The 26,184-nt window shown below is 31.8% G+C and overlaps 1 protein-coding gene across 1 annotated transcript; it reads left to right on the top strand.

Moving 5' to 3' along the window:
* LOC109336493 (probable polygalacturonase) lies at positions 12,426–16,893 on the top strand. The gene is made up of 6 exons (XM_019573117.1): positions 12,426–12,884; positions 14,664–14,784; positions 15,154–15,328; positions 15,513–15,583; positions 15,812–16,541; positions 16,700–16,893. The coding sequence occupies exons 1-5, from the start codon at positions 12,549–12,551 to the stop codon at positions 16,447–16,449; spliced, it is 1,341 nt and encodes a 446-aa protein (XP_019428662.1). The 5' UTR covers positions 12,426–12,548; the 3' UTR covers positions 16,450–16,541; positions 16,700–16,893.

Raw genomic sequence — 26,184 nt, forward strand, 5'->3', positions numbered from 1 at the left:
TTCAATTATACACCAACTTTAATATAAAATAATGATTATTACAATATTGACTATTAGTGTCACTTCTCGAACTTACCACAATTTGGTTACTAATTCCAATTCTTTTCCCTCAATACTGACTATTATTGTTAATTCTCAAAATTCCTACAATTTGACTTTCTGTGTCAATTCTTAGTACCACGGAAAGAAGGAGAGAAGTTTGTCGGAAATGCATCGACAAATATAAGGGAGAAATAAAAAGTTGAATGAAAGCGCATTCAACTTGGGGCGAGTTATAATGAGGGGAGAATGCCTTAGTTTATATCATGAGATTTTTTTCATGTTCCTCATCTCTCCAATGTGGAACTTGGGAGTTGTTTTTTTCAAAACTTTTCTATATGGGACTTGGGAGTTTTTTAGATTTCATACCCAAAAGTTCTCACTAATGGCTTCCAAGAAACCAAGTCCCAACAATCCCCACTTGAAATTAAAAAAATGTTTTTCGAGAATTTTTGTGGTCTCAATAAGATTGTACCTAAACAAAGATGACATACGACTTGAACTTTTACATAGTGAATAAGATCCAGATTTTACTAGAGTGACTCGTAGTCTTGAACTCTATCTTCAGCATCAAACCATACATAACATTTTCAAAGGTGTATTCTATAAAGTCCGCGCATTAAAGGCAATGCACGTCTATCCCAGTATAGTGAACGCTCTAGAAATTTTAGGCAACAAAATTTCATAGGAAGCGGCCCTCACTTCTATCTTCACATAGGTGAGTCTATCAAGAGTACTCTTGTAGCCGAGGTACTCCACTCCAATTGTAGTATAGATCTCATTAAGAGTTTAATTCATCCTTACATATGCGGCAGGAATCATACTTCTCATAATTTTATAGCGTGTTCATTTTCATATCACTTCGCAACTTGTTATTACCTGTTGGAATTTGTTAAAAGAATGATGTTTTGAAGTGAAATAAAAAAAGCTCACTAGTCTCACTTTGCTTGGAGGAGGGAATTTGAAAGGCTTTATAAGCCTTAAGTTGCAGTCCAACATTCTTTTTAATAAAATATTTATTTATTTAATTATTTGGGGCTTTTTGGGTTTGGACCGTGTGTTGACCAAGTCAACAAACACATGCAACAAGCAGAGAGCCATTGGAGGAGATCGCAACCATTATGGTAGAGCCGTTGGTAATAGAGCTGTTGGTGAAAGAGTCATTAGAGAGCCATTGGAGGCCTCAAGCTTTAAATAGAGGCATCATTTCCTCATTATTTTTGACACCAAGTGGAAGGCATTTACCTCTCAACTTCTCTTTCCCCCCCTTATATTCCATTGACGTATTTCTGGCAACCTTCTCCATTTTTATTTCCATGACACTAGTAGCCATATTATGGGTGTGTTCGAAAATGATTCTTATAGTGTAGTAAGAAATCTTATAACAGAGAACTGGGCTATTTTATCTTGGTTGCGGCGTGGTTGATAGTCTGCTTGCACATTTTGGACAGTGTCATGAAACGTCTTAAAGAGAGCGACCTGGTCATGACTCATCCAATAAGTATTATTTCTTGTCATTTATAATTGTTGCAAGTTATGGTAACAACAATTTAAGACGTTTCTACTGCAATGACATTCGTAGATAATATTACTGGACAGAACATTTATGACCTAAACAAGCCATTTTGGCTTGACGGGACAAATTTCAAATGTTGGCAAGATAAGATAAAAATTTTCCTCACTATGAGAAAGGTTGCACACGTTCTGAAAAACATCTCAATAGTGTCGGATGAGGCTGAAAGAGAGAGAAAGAGAGATTGATATTTGAAGATGGTGCAATGTCTGACCTACCGCAAGCGTCATAATTACGCCACCAAATCCAACCAGCACAGGGTTGTGAAAACCCCAGGTGGGAAACTCGTATACCAAACCACTAAGAAGAGGGCTAGTGGTTCCAAATGCCATGTTATTAGAAAGGGAATCCAGGGTGTATGCCTTTTCTTCTCATTTTACATTTTTTTGGAATTTAATTTCACATATTTTGTTTATGATTATTCTGTATTCCTTTATATTATTGCAATTTTTGCTACCTGTTGGTGCACTTTTTTAATATGTGTAGACCATATACCCAGATTCATTCTTGATTCTTACAAAACTCAAATGTGGGTTAAAATAATAATATTTTTTTTTTCTAATAGAGATTTTAGCGATTCATTAGTTCCTGTTAATGTTTAGTTGAGGTTGTTAGGGACCAAGTTGAGATATTTTGTTTCTTAAGGATTATTTTGATGATCTTTTAATTTTGATTTGTTTCAAAAGTTTCAATCTACCACTTTTTTATTGTTTGCTATAAATAAGACTTTCTATGTAGTGTTCATATGAGAGAAAGAATGAACTTTGGTGCATCTGGGAAAAGCTGAATTCCTTCACTTAATTTATTTGTTTTGATTATTGTGTAAATTGAAAGAAATGTATGGACTTCTTATTTTACTAATTGCCACTCTATGTTTCATGTCGTGTGAATTGATAACTTATGTTATTTTTATTCAAGCAGAGTTGTGATTATATTGGGATGATGGTCATAAACTACTGCTTAAGAGTTGTTTTTGAGTTCTTCATGTTACACTCTTACACTGTTAAATGTATTGTTTATGTTTCTAAATTTGTTAAATCAGTTGATAGGATGAAAGATTCAAATAAGTTGTTGATTTACCAACTAGATTTTTTTGGAATGAAATGATATTAAAATTCTGTAAATCAATTATAATTATCTATATGTAAGAATGTAATTTGACAAATTCCTATTAGACTATATTATATCTCTTTTGTTACTTTCTTTTAGTTACTAATACTTTGGTTAATAAACCAGTATTGTATATTCGTCCGAACATGTTTAATGATTTTTATAAATTAAATGGAATTATTCATGAAACAATGGCACAATATTCACTTGAAATGGATGGTAAAGCTAAATAGAGTCCCCAATGGTAAAAGAAAATTTTCCCATATGAAATTATTAAGTATAGACAATCAAACTTGTCTTATTTGAGAACTTGGTGTTGTCTGACCTATGTCAGGATACCAGACCCCAAGAGAGTTAAACTCACAAGTAGAGCTTATGAATGTGTATTCATTGGGTATGATGTAAACAGCAAGGCGAACAAGTTTTATGACATTATCACGAAAGTGATCATTGAGTCTAACGATGCGGACTTCAATGAAATGAAATTCCCTTTTAAATTGAGGAATAATGGGGGCACAACAACCAGTAACATACATGTGATTAACTATAATGATAATAATTATGGGTTAGAAATAGAACCTAGAAGAAGTAAGAGAACAAGGACTGCTAGAGAGTATGGACCTAATTATATGGTCTGTACATTGGAAGAGGATCCATAAACTCTCCAAGAAGCTTTGATTTATTTGGAAGCTGATTTGTGACAAGAGGACATAAATGATGAAATGGATTCTCTAGAGTCTAACAAGACCTGTCATTTAGCTGACTTGCCTCCTGGTTGCAAACCTATTGGTTGTAAGTGTATATTGAAAAAGAAACTGAAACATGATGAGATGAATACAAAGCTCGCCTTGTAGCCAAGGATTTCAGGCAAAGGGAGAATGTATATTTCTTCGACACCTTTTCACTTATTACTAGAATAACATCCATTAGAGTACTAATTTTGCTCGTTGCGATACATAATTTATTAGTACATTAAATGGATGTTAAGACTACTTTCTTAAATGGTGATTTAAAAAAATAAATCTATATAAAACAACCTGAAGGTTTTGTAATCCATGGGCAAGAAAATAAGGTTTGCAAGTTAGATAAGTCGTTGTATGGTCTTAAGCAAGAACCTAAGCAGTGGCATGAAAAGTTTAACGACTTAATGATCTCGAATGAGTTTAAGGTGAATGTGAAAAATGTATTTATTACAAATCAGAAAATGACACTTGCACTATCATATGTCTTTATGTAGACGGACTACTCATATTTGGTGCCAACATTCATGTTGTGAATAATGTGAAATCATTGTTGTGTAACAACTTTGATATGAAAGACCTTGGAGAGGCAAGTGTAATCCTTGGTATAAAAATTACTAGGTCAAAAGAAGGAATTTCTTTGGATCAATTTCACTCTGAGGAAAAGATCTTAAAGAAATATAAATACTTTGACTGTAAACCTGCTAGCACATCATATGATCCAAGTGTAAACTTTTTTAAGAACATTGGTGAAGGTGTAAGGCAAGCTGAGTATGCTAGCATCATTGGCAGCCTTCAGTATGCCACTGATTGCACTAGACCTGACATTGCCTATATTGTGGGATTATTATGCAAATTTATCAGTAGACCTAGTATGGAGCATTGGCATGTTATAGAAAGGGTAATGAGATACCTTAAGAAAACAATGAAACTTGGATTACATTACCAAAGGTTTCTAGCTGTCCTAGAAGGATTCATCGATGCTGATTGGAACACTCTTTTAGATGATTCCAAAGCAACCAATTGCTATATATTTAGCATAGCTGGTATGATTGTTTCTTGGAAGTAAAAAAAGACTATTTTGCTTCAATCCACTATGGAAGATGAGATGATAGCACTAGCAACAGCTAGTGAAGAAGCAAGTTAGTTGAGAAACTTGGTTGCAGAAATTCCACTATGGGAAATCGATTTCAACTGTGTTGATCCATTGTGATAGTACCGCGACTATTGCCAAAATTGAAAATCACTTTTATAATGGTGAGAAACGACAAATTTATCGTAAGCACAACAACATTAGAGAGTTAATCTCTACATGAGCTGTTAGAGTGGATCATGTATGCACTAAGAATAACTTAGCAGATCCTTTGATGAAAGGACTAGCTAGGGAGAAAGTCCATAATACTTCTCATAGTATGAGACTATTACCCTCAGAACGAGGATAACTCATGATAGTAACCCGACCTAACTGATTGGAGATCCAAGAAATAGGTTCAATGGGTAATAACAAGTCGTGAATTGATATAGGAATGAGCATGCTATAAAATTATGAAAAGCAAGATTCATGCAGTATATGTAAGGATGAGTTAAACTCTTAATGAGATATACACTCTAATTGGAGTGGAATACTTAGGCTATAACATTACTCTTGATAGACTCACATATGTGAATGTGGAAGTGGGGGCTGCTTCCTATGAAATTTTGGGGCATAAATTTCTAGAGCGTTCATGTAAGACTGAGATGACAACTAAGATGTGGGTGAATTAATTGTTTAAAAGTATGATAGATTTTTATGCAAATTTCAAGAGTTAATAGCAGCAGAAATCAAGTAAATGTAAGGAGATAAATGATAAGAGAGTACACATAGATTTTATACTGGTTCACCTTCTTGTCCACTGAAGGCTACGTCCAGTACTATTGCAGCACAAGAGATTTCTTCACTAGATATTAAGAGTAGCAATTACAATTTCTCACCACGAGATTTCATTGTACCTTACTCACTCTCTAATACATATATCACTCTTTGGAAAACATATTTTTCAAGTGACTCTATCCCCTTTCTTATCACACCCTTGTGAAAGAAAGTAATTCAATACTTTGAATGAAGAAAACGTTTAACTATGACAATAGATTGCCTTTACAAGATTTTGAAATTATAAACTCTTGCAATCCAATAACTACTTGTATACTTTAGTACTAATGCTCAGAAGGTTTGGATAACTTGCAATAACACTTAAGGCAACTTTAGAAAACAAGTTCTAAAAGTTATGAACAAGTTACAATAGTGTAGAACAAGTGTTTCAGAAAAGTATAGATTGTGTAAGTGAGTTATATCATTGTTGTCTTATTATGAAATGAGTTTCAATACCTTTATATAGATTTTCCAATCAATCAAAATACCTATATGAAAAGGTAGGAATTGTTTGGAATGAAGCCATTTTCTTTGGGTTGAAAGCTGTGTAGTTTGAATCTGAAAACTGGTGTAATAACTCTCAGTAATCGATTACTTAACCGATTACTCAACTAGTCTATCCAACTGAAATTTTGATTTTACAGGAAGTAATCGATTACTCAAAAGGTGTAATCGATTTCCCAACTGCTCTGTCCAATTGGGTAATTATTTATGGTGTTGTGTAATCGGTTACCCACATGGTGTAATCGATTACTCTAATCATTTTTTGTTGGATAACCCGTTTCTCACTCATGTAATCTGTTACTTAGTTCTGGCAATCTGCTACTTAGTCACAATAACCTATTACTTAGATCTAGTAACCTCTTACACAGTATTTTGAAATTCTTTTCATTTATACTTGTGCTTATCAATTTTCATTTAAAATACTTTTGAGCATTACTACTAAGTGTATAGTTTAGAGTATAAGGATAGAAGTATCTAAAGACTTAGATTCTAAATTCTTGAAGCTTTGTCTTCATAGGTATTCTTCCTTTTCTTATTTTATGTGATGTTGGTATCTTCATCAAAACCGTGTCAAGGTCAGGAGCTAGATCTTCTTCACAGTTCACTATACTATGATAGACGTGCATGACATTTAACGCACGGGCTTTACAAAATACACATTTGACAAGCTTGTGTGTGGTTTAATTTCGGCGATAGAGTTTAAGACTACGAGACACGCTAGTAAAATCTGGATTTTATTCACTATGCAAAGGTTCAAGTCCCTTGACACATTTGTTTATGCACAATCTTATTGATACCACAGAAATTCCCGGAAACCGTTTTTTAATTTCAAGAGGGGGATTGTTGGAATTTGTTGAAAGAATGATGTTTTGAAGTGCAATGAAAAAAATCCACTAGTCCCATTTACTTGGAGGAGGGAAGTTGAAAGGCTTTATAAGCCTTAAGTTGTGGACCAACATTCTTTTTAATAAACTATTTATTTATTTAATAATTTATTTAATTTTTGGGGCCTTTTGGGCTTGGACCGTGTATTGGAGGAGATCTCGGCCATTATGATAGAGTCGTTAGTAATAGAGTCGTTGGTGAAAGAGCCGTTAAAGAGTCGTTGGAGGCCTCAGACTAAAAATAGAGGCCTTCTTCCCTCATTTTTCGTACCAAGTTGAAGGTATTTACCTCTCAACTTCTCTTTCTCCCCCCTTATATTCCGCCGACGCATTTCCGAGAACCTTCTCTTTCTTTCCGTGACACTTGAGAATTGGCATAGGCAACCAAAGTAGGAATTTCGAGAACTGACACAGGTAATCAGTATTGTGGAAAAAGAATTGACACGGGTAATCATATAGTGAGAATTTGAGAATTGACACTAGTAGTGATATTGTGGGTGTATTCGAGAGCGATTCTTACAGTGTAGTAAGAAATCGTATAACAGAAAACTAAGTTGTTTTATCATGGGGACGACGTGATTGATAGTTTGCTTGCACATTTTGACACTGCCACGAAAAGTCTTAAAGAGAGTGACCTAGTCGTGACTCAACCAATAAGTATTATTTCGTGTCATTTATAATTATTGCAAGTTACGGTAACAACATTACCCATTGAACCTATTTCTTGGGATCTCTAGTTAGTTGGTCGGGTTACCATCATGAGTGATCCTCATTCTAAGGCCAGTAGTATCATACTCTTAGTAGTATTATAGATTTTCTCTCTAGCTAGTCCTTTCATCAAAGGATCTGCTAAGTTATTCTCAGCGCGTACATGATCCACTCTAACAGCTCCTATTGAGAGTAACTTTCTAATGGTGTTGTGTTTAAGTTGAATTTGTTGTTTCCTACCGTTATAAAAGCGGTTGTCAATTTTTGCAATAGCCGCGGTACTATCACAATGGATCAATACAATTGATATCGGTTTTTCCTATAGGGGAATCTCTGCGATCAAACTTCTAAGCCAATTTGTTTCTTCATTAGTTGTTGCTAGTGCTATCATCTCAACTTTCATAGTTGATTGAGCTAAAATAGTATCTTTGTTGTTAGATTCTAGATAATTCATCTCATTATTTATGGGTTCTTATCACAAATTAGCATCCAAAGAAGTCAAAACTTCTTGGAAAGTTAATGGATTCTCCTCCAATATATAGATCATATAATGAGGTGTATACTCTCTAGTAGTTGTTGTTCTCTTAATTCTAGGTTCTATTTCAAACTTTTAATTTTTTAACATTATCTCTAATCACAAGTATGTGACTAGTTGATGTGCCACCACTATTCCTCAATTTAAAAGATAATTTCTTTTTCATTGAAATCATCTTTGTTTAGACTCAATGGTCATTTTTGCGTATAAAACCTGTACGCCTTGTTGTTTACAATCTACCCAATGAATACACATTCATAGGCTCTGTGAGTTTAACTCTCTAGGGGCATACCATTAGAAATGATTTTATGAGCAATTTTATGTATCTCATTGGACTGAGACTCTACTGATATATCATCAGTCATATAATACTTGATGTAACGACTAACATCATACTTTTTAGTCTCAGCTTCCCCAGTATCATATTTCTTTTCAAGTACATATCAAATTAATTTCGCAGACTTGTATAGACTATAGTAACCATAGAGATCCTCAGACAACCAATTCAGGATGAAATTCTTACACAAGTAATTATTTCCATTCCAAATAGCTATTTGAATAGTTAGTTTATCTTTTTTCTCCTTTTCAGCTTTTTCCTGCAACACTAGGATATCGGTTTTCAGAACGTGAACAATTTTTCTCATAGTGAGAAAAATTTTCATCTTATGTTGCCACTATTTGAAATTTGCCTCATCAAACCAAAATGGTTTGTTCAGGTCAAAGTTGTTTGGTCTAGTAATATTATCTATGAATGTTATTGCAGTAGAAATGTCTTAAATTGTTGTTACTGTAGTTTGCAACAATTCTAAACGACACAAAATAATACTTATTGGATGAGTCACGACCAGGTCGCTCTCTTTTAGACGTTTTGTGGCACTGCCCAAAATGTGCAAGCAGACTATCAACCACGCCGTCCTCAGGATAAAACAGCTCAGATCTTTGTTATTGAATTATGACTGCATTATAAGAACCGATCTCGAATACACTCACCAAAAATATGACTACTAGTGTCAATTCTTGAAGTTCCCCCAATATGGCTACTCATGCCAATTCTTTTCCCAAACACTGACTACTAGTGTTAGTTCTCGGACTTTCTACAATTTGGCTACCTGTGCCAATTCTTTTCCTTCAATACTGACTACTAGTGTCAGTTCTCGAAATTCCTACAATTTGGCTGCATGTGCCAATTCTTAGTACCACGAAAAGAAAATGGGAGAAGTTTGCCAGAAATACATCGGCAGAAAATACGAGGGAGAAAGAAAAAATTGAATGAAAGCGCATTCAACTTGGGGTGAGTTATAATGAGGGGAGATTGCCTCTATTTATAACATGAGATTTTTCCATGTTTCTAATCTCTCCAATGTGAGACTTGGGAATTGTTTTTTCAAAACTTTTCTTTGTGAGACTTGAGAATTTTTTAAATTTTACACCCAAAAGTTCCCACTAATAACTCCCAAGAAACCAAGTTCCAAGTCTTATGGGTCATCCATGGCTACTTGATGAATTAGAATGGCTGGCTACCAAAAACAACATTTTAACTGAACCACTTGGTTGTGTTCAGTTCTGTTCTTCAATTAGACTAAAAACAAGACTATGTGTGATAGTTATATCTCTAGCGAAGCATACTCGAATTTAAGATAAATATGTTTTAATATAATTTATTTCCAAGAATGCTAATTTACCCTAAAATTATCCATTCAATATCAATATATAACTAGGAATATAGGTCGACATTCTAATTTCAACTAAAAAATTTGAAATCTTGAATATGATAGTTACTTAAACCCCACATTAACAATATATAACTAGGAATATTGTAACTGGGTAGATTTTAATTTATAAAAGTTGTGTTGCAATATTACGACTTTTGAATAAGTTAATTAAACATAATATCTCACAAAGCATTTAGAAAAGAATTTAAAATGGTGAATATGATGCTCGAACCCACAACCAGACACTTAAAGACTTGATTATTTACTAGATGATCTGTGAAATATTATGTTTAATTAAACATACTCAGAAGTCGTAATATGACAATCGACTTCTGTATATTTTAATTTTTTTACTCAGAAATCGTAAAAAAGGTCAACGACTTTTTGGGTTAGAAGTCGTTAAAGTATTCCACAACTTATATATATGAAATTTGTATTGCACACAAGTCGTACAATAGCACTACTACTTCTAGAAATTCTCATTCAGTTATCCAATTTTTTAATTTAACAGTTAATGAATAGTTCACTAAAAGTGAACTAAGATTTGGTTTGCATATTAGCATTGGCCAAATTTATTACTTAACTTAAAAGAGTTTGGAAAAGAGTGTACAACCTTTTGTTTCTTATTAATGAGAAAAGTAAAACATTAATTAAATATATATATATATATATATATATATATATTAATTTCATACTTTTATCTAATAAGAATAAAATAATACATGAAGTGATACATATATTTAGATATAGGGACAGAAGATGTATTTTTTATTAAGCAGGACTCTAAGATTAGGTCACTTGTTGTCCAAGATAGACTTCTGAGTAAAATGTGAAAACAATTAATCCAAAATACTAAAAAAAAAAAAGTAACAATTTAAAATATTATAACCAAATAAATAGGAATTGGAAATGTGAAAAAGTTACGTATGCATTAACAATTTACTTGTGTTATACAATGTTACTATATTACTGTATCATTCACTACTTATATTTAATAATTATTATTTTTTTTTAAAAGTAATCAAAATATATAAATGGTGAATATATAGTATATATATAAATTTTTAGTTATTGAAAAATGTACCATGCACAATAAATTACCTTAACTTAATGTACGTCTTTCATGATATCTTTATTTTCTTCTTGAAATATGGTTCATGTTATGGCAAACAAAACTTAACTCATGGGTATATTAATTAAATATTTTATTTATATTATATTTTTTATTATTATTTAAGATTATATATTATTTATTTTATTATTGTTTTAAAATGAATTTTTGTAACTGAACTATAATAAAAAAATTATCATATACATTCTTATTATTAATTTAATAATTATTTTTATATATTTGTTATTACAAAATATATAAATATATAATATAAATTAAAACCATTTCAATGTCCATGGATACCTACCAATTGCACATATTACCATAGATATGTGAGTATGGTCATGATAAGTACTTTCCGTGCTCTTCCTGCTCAGTTACTATCCTTAGGTGAAGGTTTATAATCCTTATTAAAATGCTCTCTAGCCTTGGTTAAATCTAATGGGATGATGTCCCATAACTCACAAGACGTGTTTATTGTAGGGATGAACAGACTCGACCCTACTTGTTCATTGGTGTAATCAAATTATATTTGGGGTTGAATAGGGTTAGGTCTCATTGAATCTAGGCCTGAGTTCAGGTTCAAATATTAGACTCAATTAACTTTAGGATCAGGTGATGACCAAATATGTCATGTCCTGACCCGTTCCATCATCATTCACTTGTCATGTTTGTATATGTTTTCTATTCTAATGTGTACAGAGTAATGTTATGTTTTTTGTCGAGAGCATTATTGATTCTCTAATTTTTCATTATATATACATGATTAATAATATATACATATATTATTTTATATGTCAAATTATATATTCATGATAATAAATAATATTTAGAGGATTTTATCTAAAATGAGTATACATTATATTTAATTGGGTCTAGGTTTGGGTTTAAAGGTTGAGTCAGTCGATATTAGGGTTGACTTACCTTTGGGTTCAGGACTGAGTCCAAGTTCAGAAAATAGTCCGACCAATATTAAGGGTAGGGTAAGGACAAACTTTAATTTGTTCCAATCTGACCTATGCTCACTCATAGTGTTTAGTGTGAACAAGTATCTTTTCCATGAGACAAATACTTGTTTTTACTTGTGTTTTTAATTATAAAAATGTTGTTTCATGTAGAAGGACAAAATTGTTTATATGTTATTTATTCCATTGTTTTTTGTAGCACTTTTGGAAAGGATCTCAATGGGTGTCAACAATGATCATCTTTAGTATTTGAGCATATGTATCTATTAATGGGGAGATAAAAATATTTTTCTCAATTTATTTTTAGTAATAAAAGTATAATTTCATTATAATTAAAAAGATAAATGTATGGATTATATTTCTATTTTGTTTTTTTAGAAATACTAATCTCTCTTAATAGAAGAGTATCCTAGCTCATTTAGTGTCAGGTTGTCACCATTCAATACCCAATCAAAATCATATATCCTAGTTTGCAAAGACCAAATTGTTCAATTAAGCCAAATCCTAAGCACCAAATCAATCGTATGATTAACCATCGTTAGAGATTAAATAATGGAGGAATCTTAAAGCCAAGTTACAGTTTTCTTTTTTACCAAATATTCTTATCTTCTATTTCTCTAGTTGATGATAAAAAAAACACTCCTTTAATGCTTTAACTCCTTTTTCATTCATGAAGCAACCATTACTCTACTGTGTCCACCATTCCCATTCTATCTTCTCTCTTTCCCACTCCTTCTTCCAATTCTCTCTCTCCAAAAATGCTCCTTCCATTGTTAACCTTGCTCTTAACATTGAACAACTACTACTACTTCTCTTACCATGTCTCAGGTGAAGTTGTAGTAACATGTTCAAACATAGTACCCTTCAACCATCGAAGACATAACATTTCAATAACTGAGTTTGGTGGAGTTGGTGATGGACACACATTAAACACAAAAGCATTCAGAGAAGCCATTTACATGATAAGACACTTGGGAAGGGTTGGAGGAACTTTACTTTATGTTCCACAAGGTGTCTTCTTAACTGGACCCTTTAATCTCACTAGTAGTATCACCCTTTATCTTGCTCATGGTGCTGTTATCAAAGCTACACAGGTCAGTTTTAAACTAATCATATTGTACTTTAATACTTATATGATCATAGTATAAATATTAATAAATTTGTGCAACTTTTTTATTTGAATTAATTTTTCAAAATAATTAATTATGGGTAAGGAATAATATAGTGATAATGTATAAAATTCTACATTATTAGTGAGTGAATTTTTTTCTCTTATATAACTCATCCATGTACATTCATATTACTTTTAAATAAATCACAGTTAAAATAATAAATTTATTATTTACTATAGGAAAGGCAAAACAACTATGCAGATTTTCTTTCTTAATTAAGTTTCTTCAATCACATAATCAAAATTTTTTGTCACATGTAACTGTTTTGATTTAGAAGGTGAGACTAGCCACTACTATACAATTGTTGTCTGTACAGTTGTTTTTTCTTCTAAACTAGTGGTTAGGTTCAAATTCTAAACAGTAACCGTTCTCTTAGACTCCAAATATCTACCTCTCCAAAGTCCACTGAGTATTAGGCAAAAACAATATATTCCTTATGAAAAGCCATATATTGTGCCACAAATCCTTTCATACCATAAAAAAGTTAACATATTTCATAAAGTAATATTTTGTTTAATGATAATTAATTTATAAGTAATATATTTTATTTTCTTGTGTATAGAATGATATATTATTATTCATTACTTATTGCAAAGCTCTTCACTAATTGCAAAATATAAAAAGAGAATGAGAATACAAAAACAAAAAAAAAAAGGAAAGTGTAAATCAAAGGTCTCATTAACAGCTTATGGTGATAATGATATAGGTCCAAATGGTTGGTACTTGGTAAATACTAATCACATGGTTGTATAGATTATACAGATAGTTGTAATGGATAGTAGGAATACAACAATCTATGGTGGGTCCCAAACTTGAATGGATGAGAAGTACCTGTGGGTGTCTTGTCTCCATCACTGCATGGCAACATGTGCCAACATTTATTGCTTAAGCAAGTTGGTCAGCAACTTAGATTGCCAGCCATTGTTGTCCTCTTTGATAGTAATAAAGTGGAATTAGGATAGTGACTTATTATTGTACTGCTATATTTACACAAAATGTGAACTAGGTGTTATTATTTATGGCTTTAAATTGATTTTGAATACTATTCATGCTTGTGTCAGTGAAAGCCAGTGTTTAGATTTGTTATCCAAAATTATATCTCCCTGCTTAATAATAATGAAGCAAAAACATCAATAACAATAAAAGTTTAAAATTATTAGCTGATATGACATATTTTCATTGGCGGGTGACAGTATATGAGACAGGATTTTGGATAGCAAATCTCTATTCTAGGTTGTCAATGATCTGATATAGTGCTACCTACCCAAATTCTTGGTACTCAATAGTTTGCTACAAATTATGGTATGGTTTATATTTTTGTTGTCTAGCTGAAGACAGTTGATTCCCAAACCTTTAGGTAAGTAAATGAGTTATAAGTTCTATATATGATCATGAGTAATACAGTTGCTAAATAAATGCATGATAATACATTGTTACACATGGTTATGAGCTAGCTACAAACAAGGTCAATAAAGATTCACATTCAAAGAATATACTGTATCAGTTTAATATTTGTGCAACCATTCCAACCTTCAACAATAGATGCATGCTTTACGACTAGGAATGATTACCACACTCATTTTCCACATGTGAGTAAGAATTAAGAAAGCCATAGGAATACTCTAAGTGATACCATTAGAAATGATTCATTGACTGGTTTTAACCAAACTTTATAATACTCTTCCTTCCTTGATTCTTTAGGACTCATTAAATTGGCCCTTAATTGCACCCTTGCCATCATATGGAAGAGGTAGGGAGCTCCCTGGAGGAAGGTATATGAGTTTAATTCATGGAGATGGAGTTCAAGATGTGATAATCACAGGTGTGAATCTGTTATTTACTTTTGAACAAACTCTGCAAAATATATTACCCACAGAATATTCACCAGTGACCATTTAATACCTGAAATATAATTTTGAAAGAAAAGTAGAAAAGGAAAGGAAAGTTGCATACTGGAAAAGCTTTATGCTGCTGCATGGTCCATAATTGTTTGGATTACTTTGGACTATTAATTTTCTTTCTACTTTGTGACCTTGTAACATGTTGATCTTTATCATATCGTTGATCGATATCATAGAGATTTGACAAAGTTTTACGTTGGCTGTCGATTACCTAACACAACCTTACCTTTTATCTGGGCTTAGCACCGGCTATTTTTCTCTCACTCTGATTCATATTCATTTTTTCATAGGCGAGAATGGGACAATTGATGGGCAAGGTGACGTTTGGTGGAACATGTGGAGACAGGGAACTCTTCAGTATACAAGACCAAACCTTGTTGAATTTCTGAATTCTAGAAATATTATTATTTCAAATGTGATTTTCAAGAATTCTCCCTTCTGGAATATACATCCAGTTTACTGCAGGTATACCTCAAATATAAGTCACAAGAAGTTTAATATCCGTTTTCTTTGGTAACATTGTTTTTCTATGATTGTGGACAAAATCTTCAGTCAAATTTGTACTATTTCTTTCTAATCTTGTTACTTCCCTGCTTGTGACTAGCTTCTATTCTGATATATTGTTCTGAACCATCTTGTTTCTTTGCAGCAATGTTGTTTTTCGATTTCTCACAATTTTGGCTCCGCGAGACTCGCCTAATACTGATGGAATCGATCCAGGTAAATGCTTACTTTCTAAATGTGTCATATCTTGTGCAAATCTAGCGACTGACATTACAATTTTATGTTATTGTAAGTTATGCATATTGGTTATCAAACTTTTTCTTTAGTTTTATGGTATGAAACAATTTCCTGTCAAAGCCAAATGTGCCTTGTACTAATACTGAAGACAAGCTGTGTTGAAAAAACATCCTAGTATTCACTCATCTATGTAACTCATTTATGCAGATTCTACTTCAAATGTATGCATAGAGGACTCATACATATCCACAGGAGATGATCTTGTAGCCGTGAAGAGTGGGTGGGATGAGTACGGGATTGCTTATGGTCGCCCTAGCTCTAATATCACCATCCGGCGTGTAACCGGGTCATCTCCATTCGCGGGCATTGCTATCGGAAGCGAAGCCTCTGGCGGAGTGGAGAATGTACTCGCTGAACACATCAATCTTTACAGCATCGGAATTGGTATTCACATTAAGACGAATATTGGCAGGGGAGGTTATATAAAGAATATAACCTTATCTGATGTGTATGTGGAGGATGCAAGGATAGGAATCAAGATTTCAGGTAATGTTGGGGACCATCCTGATGACAAATATGATCCGAATGCGCTTCCGGTTGTTAAGGGTATCATTGTTAAGAATGTGTGGGGTGTGAAGGTTATACAAGCAGGGTTGATACAAGGATTGAAAAAATCGCCTTTCACTGAGATTTGTCTATCTGATATCAACCTTCATGGAGTGACTGGACCTAGAACTCCACCTTGGAAGTGTTCTGATGTGTCTGGAATTGCTCATCAAGTTAGCCCATGGCCATGTTCTGAGTTGATCAGCCACCAGCCAGGATCATGTGCCAATTACTCTTGAGATTAATCACCCGTCTTCTTTTTATTGATTTATCATAATGGACTGAAAAAAGACAGTCACTATGCTCCAATATTATTATAGAACATGTTAAGGTGGATGAAAATCCTATGTTCCTATTGGTGTCCCCAATGGTGTTTCACCAGTCAAAATGTGTTATTATATTTAAAAAATGTAAATTAATATTTTTATATTATTTGGTGATACTAGTTGAAAGGTCTTATTGGAATAGAGGATCCCTGTTCATGTTAAGGCAAACTACAAAGAAGAAAGAGCTTGAAAGGTTATGAACTGTTTGGCAAACTCTAGTTGGAAATCAACTACATTTTATTCAGAAATCTCAAGTCTGTTGCATATCTTCCAGTTCAATTTCTTTTGCATGTTCTCTTAGCCTCTCTGGAAATTAAATAGGTGTTGATAATATATAAAATATTTAAGGCGTAAATATGTTTTTATGCTAAGTTAATTTTGGTTTTACTCTAAAAAATTATTTTGACAGGTTTACTTAAACATTCCGAAAGTTTTGAGTTAATTATTTTGACAGACTCCTCTCTATTACTAGAGAAAGAAGTGCTATACAAAATAAAATAAAAAACAATATAAAAAGATAATTATATCATTTTATTTATACTTGTAATAATATTTTTATCTTAAAACTATGTGTAAAAAGATCACTTCTCTCCCGTAACCGAGAGGATATACTCCTAACACACATGTTGCAGTATTCACACATCATAATTTAATTAATGGTATAGACTAAAATTAGAATCTTGGAACAGGAGGAACAAGACCATAGAAACAGAATTCGAGAGGCCAAGACACAATTCTAACTTATGAGAAGAATGTAGGATTTTTTTTAATTATATTTGGAGAAGTAAATGCAATTTATCTTATAACACAGGACATAATTTTCTAGTTACTTAAAGATAATTTATTTTCAAATTATTCACATTAAGTAATACATTTTTATGCACAAAAGTTGTCTCAGCTGCTTGCCTCAATGTTATAATTGAATCCAAATCCTCTTATTATGTTTTGTTTGGTATTGGAAAGAATATAAGAAATTAGAGTATGTATAGAGTAAAGAAGTGAGAAAAGAAATTTTTTGGTGTTGTCTGCAAAAAAATATATTGATGTAATTATAAAAACAAGGGTTAAATACATCCCTAAGTTTTAGTAAAATTATGCAAATCATCACTATTTTTTTTAACTTACACAAAACATTTCTAATTATATACATGCATTATACTAATCACTCATGTAAGAGAGATAAGTGTAATTTCTTAAACAAAAAATGGTGACAAGCATAATTAAGTTAAATAAAATATGAATATTGTGAAGAAAATTCAAATATTATAAGACTCGATGTCTATTTATTATTTTTGGTTCGTTATAAAATGTATCAGTAATTTTAAAGATATATTTAAATCACTCTTATATTATATTATAACCGACCAAAATAAATAATATATATTAAATCTTATAATATTTTGATTTGTCTTCGTAATATACCATATTTTATTTAACTTACATGTATTTGGTATAGATTATGTTTTTAATTTCAGTTTATAAACTGTGAATTTGTTTATGTTTAAGTAGCTTAGCTGAAAACTAAATATAAACTAATATATTTTATTTGGGTAAGGTAGAAAGATTGTTTTTTATATTGTAAATTACAGAAAATGGTATGAAATTATTTGTTCATGTTATAATTATTTTGGTTGTCTTTTACACTATTTTTTAAATATATATATTTAAATATTTACCATCATATATATTTTTAGTATTAATTTTGTAATTTTCAATATTTGTATAACAAATGCTAAAAAAATATATTAAAATAAAATAGAATATAAAAACCAATATCAATATTAAAAAAATAACATGTCACACAATTAAATAGAAGTTGCTAAACTTGAATTACACAATTCACAAAATAAATAATACACAATGTCAAGTTTTCTACAAAAGTTTTAATAAGTTACATTGGTGATGTGAAGAATTATGGAGTTTGGTGGAAGAGTAAAAAGGAGGAGGGAGATAAAATTATGATGGAGTAAAATGAGAAATAGAAAAATTGAAAAAAAGAATAAGCTAACAAAAAATAAGTCAACCCATGATTTTGGAGCTTCTACTTTTGACTTATTTTTAAAAAAAAAAACTGAATTTATAATTTTATTTGGTTGTCAAACATAAATACTTTACATTTTAAGCTTATTTTTATAAAATAATCAAAACATCGAAAATTTAAGCCTTATCAAACATGCACTTCGGTACATTTGTCACTATTTTTTGTTTAAGAAATTATATTTATCTCTCCTATAAGAGTGACCAGTGTAATGTATGTATATGTTTATGGGTGATTAATGTAATATTCAGGGGTGACTTGCGTAAGTGTAAAAAGTGAGAGGTGATTTATGTAATTTCACTAAAACTTAGAGATATTAGTGTAATTTACTTTAAAAGCAGTTAAGGAGTCTATTTGATTGTTTCTTTAATAATCACTATATATATATATATAATATAAAAATTGATATAACACAAGTCCATAAGAAAATTGAAGAATTTCAATAGGAAATTCGACTTGCCATCATGTTGCCCCTGTGTCATCAGCTAAGGGTTTGAGAGTCCTATTTTCGATGAGGAAGGAAGGACATTCCCTTATTTGTGAGTTCATTAGGAGAGAGGGAGAGTTTTGAAGAATTTTCCAAACCCTCCATATCCCAAATTCCATGGTTCCCCATATTAGAGTGTTTTTGGTAGGAAAACAAGTCAAAGTGACTAACTACCCTTACTAATATTTTCTAATTACATATGTATCCTTGATTCCATGTGTCATTTATGCTTTTACCACTAGGGTTTCTTAAATAATGGGTAAAATAGTATTATTTAATTATATTAATTCTTCATTCTAATCTCTTTTAAATTTCACACTCTCAAACAAGAGAAGAGTTTACCTTGATGTGCCTTCTTTTCTTTTTCACTTCATCTCCTTCCTTGCCATTTGATTCATTCTTTCGCTTTTCCTCATTACTCACAAACAAAGCATAAATATCAGTCATGAATAATCTAGACAAAAGAATATAATTATCAATATTATTACTTAAGGATAATCATGTTAACCTAACTTACTAAATCAATCAAATATTTGGTATTAATCAATAAATCAATTGGTTGATATGGTACTTTTTATAAGGCCATTTTGAATAATTTCATTTGAAATAAGGAAAGTTGAAGATGCAAACATACATGAATGAGCAGATTATGTATGCAAGCATGCATCACATAGATTTTGATGAAGGCAAATGTTGACGAAAGACAAAGTTTGATACAAACAAATATCGACAACAAGGATTGTATATCAAGAACAAGCTTGAAGGGATGAACAAATCAACAAACAACAAAGTCAAGACTCAAGATTCATACAAGATAAAACATTCAAGAAGATCTAGAGGCTAAGTGTTTTATATCTTTATTATGTCTTAAGATATTTGCTTAGAAAGAGTCTAGGCTAGGATGAATCCTAATGGAAGTCTCACAAGCTAAAATCAATCATAACTAAAATGAAACTTACATGCATACAAACATGACTTACATGTACATGCACACATACATGATCATATGATTATGGGTGCATTTAAAAAGAGTTTTAAATTGCACATCATTGAAAGTCATGCATCATAATTTACAAATCATGTAGGAGGTCCATATCATATTGAAATATCTTTTGGAAAAACCGTTAATGAATTAAGATATATTTTAATCGATTAAGCATTGAATTCTTGGGAATCCGTTAATCGATTAAGTATGGGTTTAATTGATTAAGGGTTGTTGCAGTTTCTGGTATTTTAAAGATTTGTTAATCGATTAAATTTAGTGATAATTGATTAACTGCAGCTGAAAACAAAATTGTATATAAACCCAAGTTTTTCATATTGCTTAAGAAAATACATGAACATATTTTCATAGATTTAGAACACATACACAAAAAACAGATTTCACATTGTTCTGAAAATCATAGGTATTTCACCTTCATATCTTTAAAAAGATTTTCAAAGTGTTCTTTTGAAAAAGAGAAAATGAAGAATCTTTAGAAAGATCCCCAAAGAGCTTCATTATCAAATCTTTTGTAAAAAGAAACATTACATCTCACGCTTTCTGTATTATGATTGTTGATGAAACAATGGGTCTCCTTGCTCGAAAATTCAGTAAATTCATAAAACGAAAAGGAGGATTCAAATAGTTTCGGAAGAAAGAAGCGAAGGAAACAACCAAGAAAGGCAAGAACACCAAAGATTTCTGCACATTTAGGTGCATCAATAACTTGAAAGATTTTAGACAATGAAACAACACATTTTCTTGTTGTGTTTAGTATCACCATTGAAAGAGAATTGGTTTAGGAAAACCCTAGTTGCAGTTAGGTAAGTGTCTTCACGAGAGCAAGAGGTCTTGGTTCGAGCGAAAAAAAGGTTGGGGCTAGAGTCGCGAAAGGTGGGAGTATCCGAGTAAGCGAGCTGAGTAGTCAAACCGAAGTGAGAGGCTCAACGGTTCCAAGAAAGGAGCATCTCGTGTCTTGTATTAGAAGTTTGTTTGTACACATAATTTCCATAGTGAAGAAAAATCTCCCAAGATCAGAAGGGGGCCTGAATGTAGTTTGCAAGTGGACCCTCAAACGAACCAGGAGAAAAGTCGTGTCTCATTCTTCTCAACCCTTAACTCTTTACATTTCCATATTACTTTATTTGCTTAACTTGACAAGCATATTATTGTGAGTTATGTGCATATTTTGTTCTGTGCATTTATTGTTCTTAATCATCTAAAAGATTGCATATAAGTTTAGTTGAATCTTGGTAATCTTGGAGATCAAATAAAACTATTTTTCATAGAACAAGAACTGAATAATCGATTAGGTTGTTTAGTTAATCGATTATCTGCATAACTAGTTAATTGATTATAGCTGGTGTTAATCGATTAAACAATGTGTGAATTTGTATAATCTGTTTGTTTATCAAGCAACAATAATTGTGTACTGTATCACCTATTCACCCCCCTCTAGGTGAATTACAAAGTCATGTGGGACCCTGCAAGTGGTATCAGAGCTAGTACGACCATGCTAGTTTAACCGCTTAGATCGTTGATCCTAGGCACTTTTACCATGGGCTCTTCTAACCCTTTTAGCGGCGATGACACATCCATTAACTGCCCTTCGGTTTTCAGTTGCGAGGGATATGCCTACTAAAAAATTCATATGAGGATCTTTATTGAGGCCATTGATACTTATATTTGAGATACCATAGAATATGGACATTTTGTTCCACTATACATGGTGGAATGAAAAACTAAAGAGAAACCAAGAAGTCTCTTGACCAGCGAGGAAAAGAAAAAAGTGCAACTTGATTTGAAAGCAAAAAATATTATAACCTCCATACTTTCATATGATGAGTTCTTTAGGATTTCTCAGTGCAATAGTGCCAAGGATATGTGAGACACTTTACAAGTAATCCATGAAGGCACTAGTGAGGTCAAATGGTCTAGATTGAATACATTGATGCATATGTATGAGTTATTTCGCATGTTTCTACATTAGTTTATTTCTGATTTGAAAAAGCGATTTACTCACATGATTAACCATCTCATTGCATTAGATAAATCATTTTCCAAACATGAACTAACGAATAAAGTTTTGAGATATCTTGACAAGAAATGGAAACCCAAGGTGACTTCCATCATGGAGTCAAAAGACTAGGAACAAACGACGCTCACAACATTATTTGGCAAACTTCAAGAACACGAGATAGAATTAAAACGTTTGACACTCAATAAGCAAATGTACGAGAACATCAAAGAAATCTCCTTCAAAGCGACAAAATCATATTCAAGAACAGAGATGGCAAAACGGGCATTTCCGTTGGGCATGATGACCTGCATTTTTTTTACGGGCAGGGCATATAAATTTTGCCCATTTGCCCGTTTTGCCCGTTAAGTTTGCGGGCATTTCCGTTGGGCATGATGGCGGCCCATAAACATAATTTAAGGAAAAAGTAACAAAAATTTAAATAATTATAAACTAATATATTTTATTTGGGTAAGGTAGAAAGATTGTTTTTTATATTGTAAATTACAGAAAATGGTATGAAATTATTTGTTCATGTTATAATTATTTTGGTTGTCTTTTACACTATTTTTTAAATATATATATTTAAATATTTACCATCATATATATTTTTAGTATTAATTTTGTAATTTTCAATATTTGTATAACAAATGCTAAAAAAATATATTAAAATAAAATAGAATATAAAAACCAATATCAATATTAAAAAAATAACATGTCACACAATTAAATAGAAGTTGCTAAACTTGAATTACACAATTCACAAAATAAATAATACACAATGTCAAGTTTTCTACAAAAGTTTTAATAAGTTACATTGGTGATGTGAAGAATTATGGAGTTTGGTGGAAGAGTAAAAAGGAGGAGGGAGATAAAATTATGATGGAGTAAAATGAGAAATAGAAAAATTGAAAAAAAGAATAAGCTAACAAAAAATAAGTCAACCCATGATTTTGGAGCTTCTACTTTTGACTTATTTTTAAAAAAAAAAACTGAATTTATAATTTTATTTGGTTGTCAAACATAAATACTTTACATTTTAAGCTTATTTTTATAAAATAATCAAAACATCGAAAATTTAAGCCTTATCAAACATGCACTTCGGTACATTTGTCACTATTTTTTGTTTAAGAAATTATATTTATCTCTCCTATAAGAGTGACCAGTGTAATGTATGTATATGTTTATGGGTGATTAATGTAATATTCAGGGGTGACTTGCGTAAGTGTAAAAAGTGAGAGGTGATTTATGTAATTTCACTAAAACTTAGAGATATTAGTGTAATTTACTTTAAAAGCAGTTAAGGAGTCTATTTGATTGTTTCTTTAATAATCACTATATATATATATATAATATAAAAATTGATATAACACAAGTCCATAAGAAAATTGAAGAATTTCAATAGGAAATTCGACTTGCCATCATGTTGCCCCTGTGTCATCAGCTAAGGGTTTGAGAGTCCTATTTTCGATGAGGAAGGAAGGACATTCCCTTATTTGTGAGTTCATTAGGAGAGAGGGAGAGTTTTGAAGAATTTTCCAAACCCTCCATATCCCAAATTCCATGGTTCCCCATATTAGAGTGTTTTTGGTAGGAAAACAAGTCAAAGTGACTAACTACCCTTACTAATATTTTCTAATTACATATGTATCCTTGATTCCATGTGTCATTTATGCTTTTACCACTAGGGTTTCTTAAATAATGGGTAAAATAGTATTATTTAATTATATTAATTCTTCATTCTAATCTCTTTTAAATTTCACACTCTCAAACAAGAGAAGAGTTTACCTTGATGTGCCTTCTTTTCTTTTTCACTTCATCTCCTTCCTTGCCATTTGATTCATTCTTTCGCTTTTCCTCATTACTCACAAACAAAGCATAAATATCAGTCATGAATAATCTAGACAAAAGAATATAATTATCAATATTATTACTTAAGGATAATCATGTTAACCTAACTTACTAAATCAATCAAATATTTGGTATTAATCAATAAATCAATTGGTTGATATGGTACTTTTTATAAGGCCATTTTGAATAATTTCATTTGAAATAAGGAAAGTTGAAGATGCAAACATACATGAATGAGCAGATTATGTATGCAAGCATGCATCACATAGATTTTGATGAAGGCAAATGTTGACGAAAGACAAAGTTTGATACAAACAAATATCGACAACAAGGATTGTATATCAAGAACAAGCTTGAAGGGATGAACAAATCAACAAACAACAAAGTCAAGACTCAAGATTCATACAAGATAAAACATTCAAGAAGATCTAGAGGCTAAGTGTTTTATATCTTTATTATGTCTTAAGATATTTGCTTAGAAAGAGTCTAGGCTAGGATGAATCCTAATGGAAGTCTCACAAGCTAAAATCAATCATAACTAAAATGAAACTTACATGCATACAAACATGACTTACATGTACATGCACACATACATGATCATATGATTATGGGTGCATTTAAAAAGAGTTTTAAATTGCACATCATTGAAAGTCATGCATCATAATTTACAAATCATGTAGGAGGTCCATATCATATTGAAATATCTTTTGGAAAAACCGTTAATGAATTAAGATATATTTTAATCGATTAAGCATTGAATTCTTGGGAATCCGTTAATCGATTAAGTATGGGTTTAATTGATTAAGGGTTGTTGCAGTTTCTGGTATTTTAAAGATTTGTTAATCGATTAAATTTAGTGATAATTGATTAACTGCAGCTGAAAACAAAATTGTATATAAACCCAAGTTTTTCATATTGCTTAAGAAAATACATGAACATATTTTCATAGATTTAGAACACATACACAAAAAACAGATTTCACATTGTTCTGAAAATCATAGGTATTTCACCTTCATATCTTTAAAAAGATTTTCAAAGTGTTCTTTTGAAAAAGAGAAAATGAAGAATCTTTAGAAAGATCCCCAAAGAGCTTCATTATCAAATCTTTTGTAAAAAGAAACATTACATCTCACGCTTTCTGTATTATGATTGTGAGATTTGTAGTGGGGTTCTTAGATTCTAGAAGAGTGATTATTCTGCACATTTAGGTGCATCAATAACTTGAAAGATTTTAGACAATGAAACAACACATTTTCTTGTTGTGTTTAGTATCACCATTGAAAGAGAATTGGTTTAGGAAAACCCTAGTTGCAGTTAGGTAAGTGTCTTCACGAGAGCAAGAGGTCTTGGTTCGAGCGAAAAAAAGGTTGGGGCTAGAGTCGCGAAAGGTGTGAGTATCCGAGTAAGCGAGCTGAGTAGTCAAACCGAAGTGAGAGGCTCAACGGTTCCAAGAAAGGAGCATCTCGTGTCTTGTATTAGAAGTTTGTTTGTACACATAATTTCCATAGTGAAGAAAAATCTCCCAAGATCAGAAGGGGGCCTGAATGTAGTTTGCAAGTGGACCCTCAAACGAACCAGGATAAAAGTCGTGTCTCATTCTTCTCAACCCTTAACTCTTTACATTTCCATATTACTTTATTTGCTTAACTTGACAAGCATATTATTGTGAGTTATGTGCATATTTTGTTCTGTGCATTTATTGTTCTTAATCATCTAAAAGATTGCATATAAGTTTAGTTGAATCTTGGTAATCTTGGAGATCAAATAAAACTATTTTTCATAGAACAAGAACTGAATAATCGATTAGGTTGTTTAGTTAATCGATTATCTGCATAACTAGTTAATTGATTATAGCTGGTGTTAATCGATTAAACAATGTGTGAATTTGTATAATCTGTTTGTTTATCAAGCAACAATAATTGTGTACTGTATCACCTATTCACCCCCCTCTAGGTGAATTACAAAGTCATGTGGGACCCTGCAAGTGGTATCAGAGCTAGTACGACCATGCTAGTTTAACCGCTTAGATCGTTGATCCTAGGCACTTTTACCATGGGCTCTTCTAACCCTTTTAGCGGCGATGACACATCCATTAACTGCCCTTCGGTTTTCAGTTGCGAGGGATATGCCTACTAAAAAATTCATATGAGGATCTTTATTGAGGCCATTGATACTTATATTTGAGATACCATAGAATATGGACATTTTGTTCCACTATACATGGTGGAATGAAAAACTAAAGAGAAACCAAGAAGTCTCTTGACCAGCGAGGA

This window comes from Lupinus angustifolius, chromosome LG20, assembly GCF_001865875.1.
Source record: "Lupinus angustifolius cultivar Tanjil chromosome LG20, LupAngTanjil_v1.0, whole genome shotgun sequence".
NCBI lineage: Eukaryota > Viridiplantae > Streptophyta > Magnoliopsida > Fabales > Fabaceae > Lupinus > Lupinus angustifolius.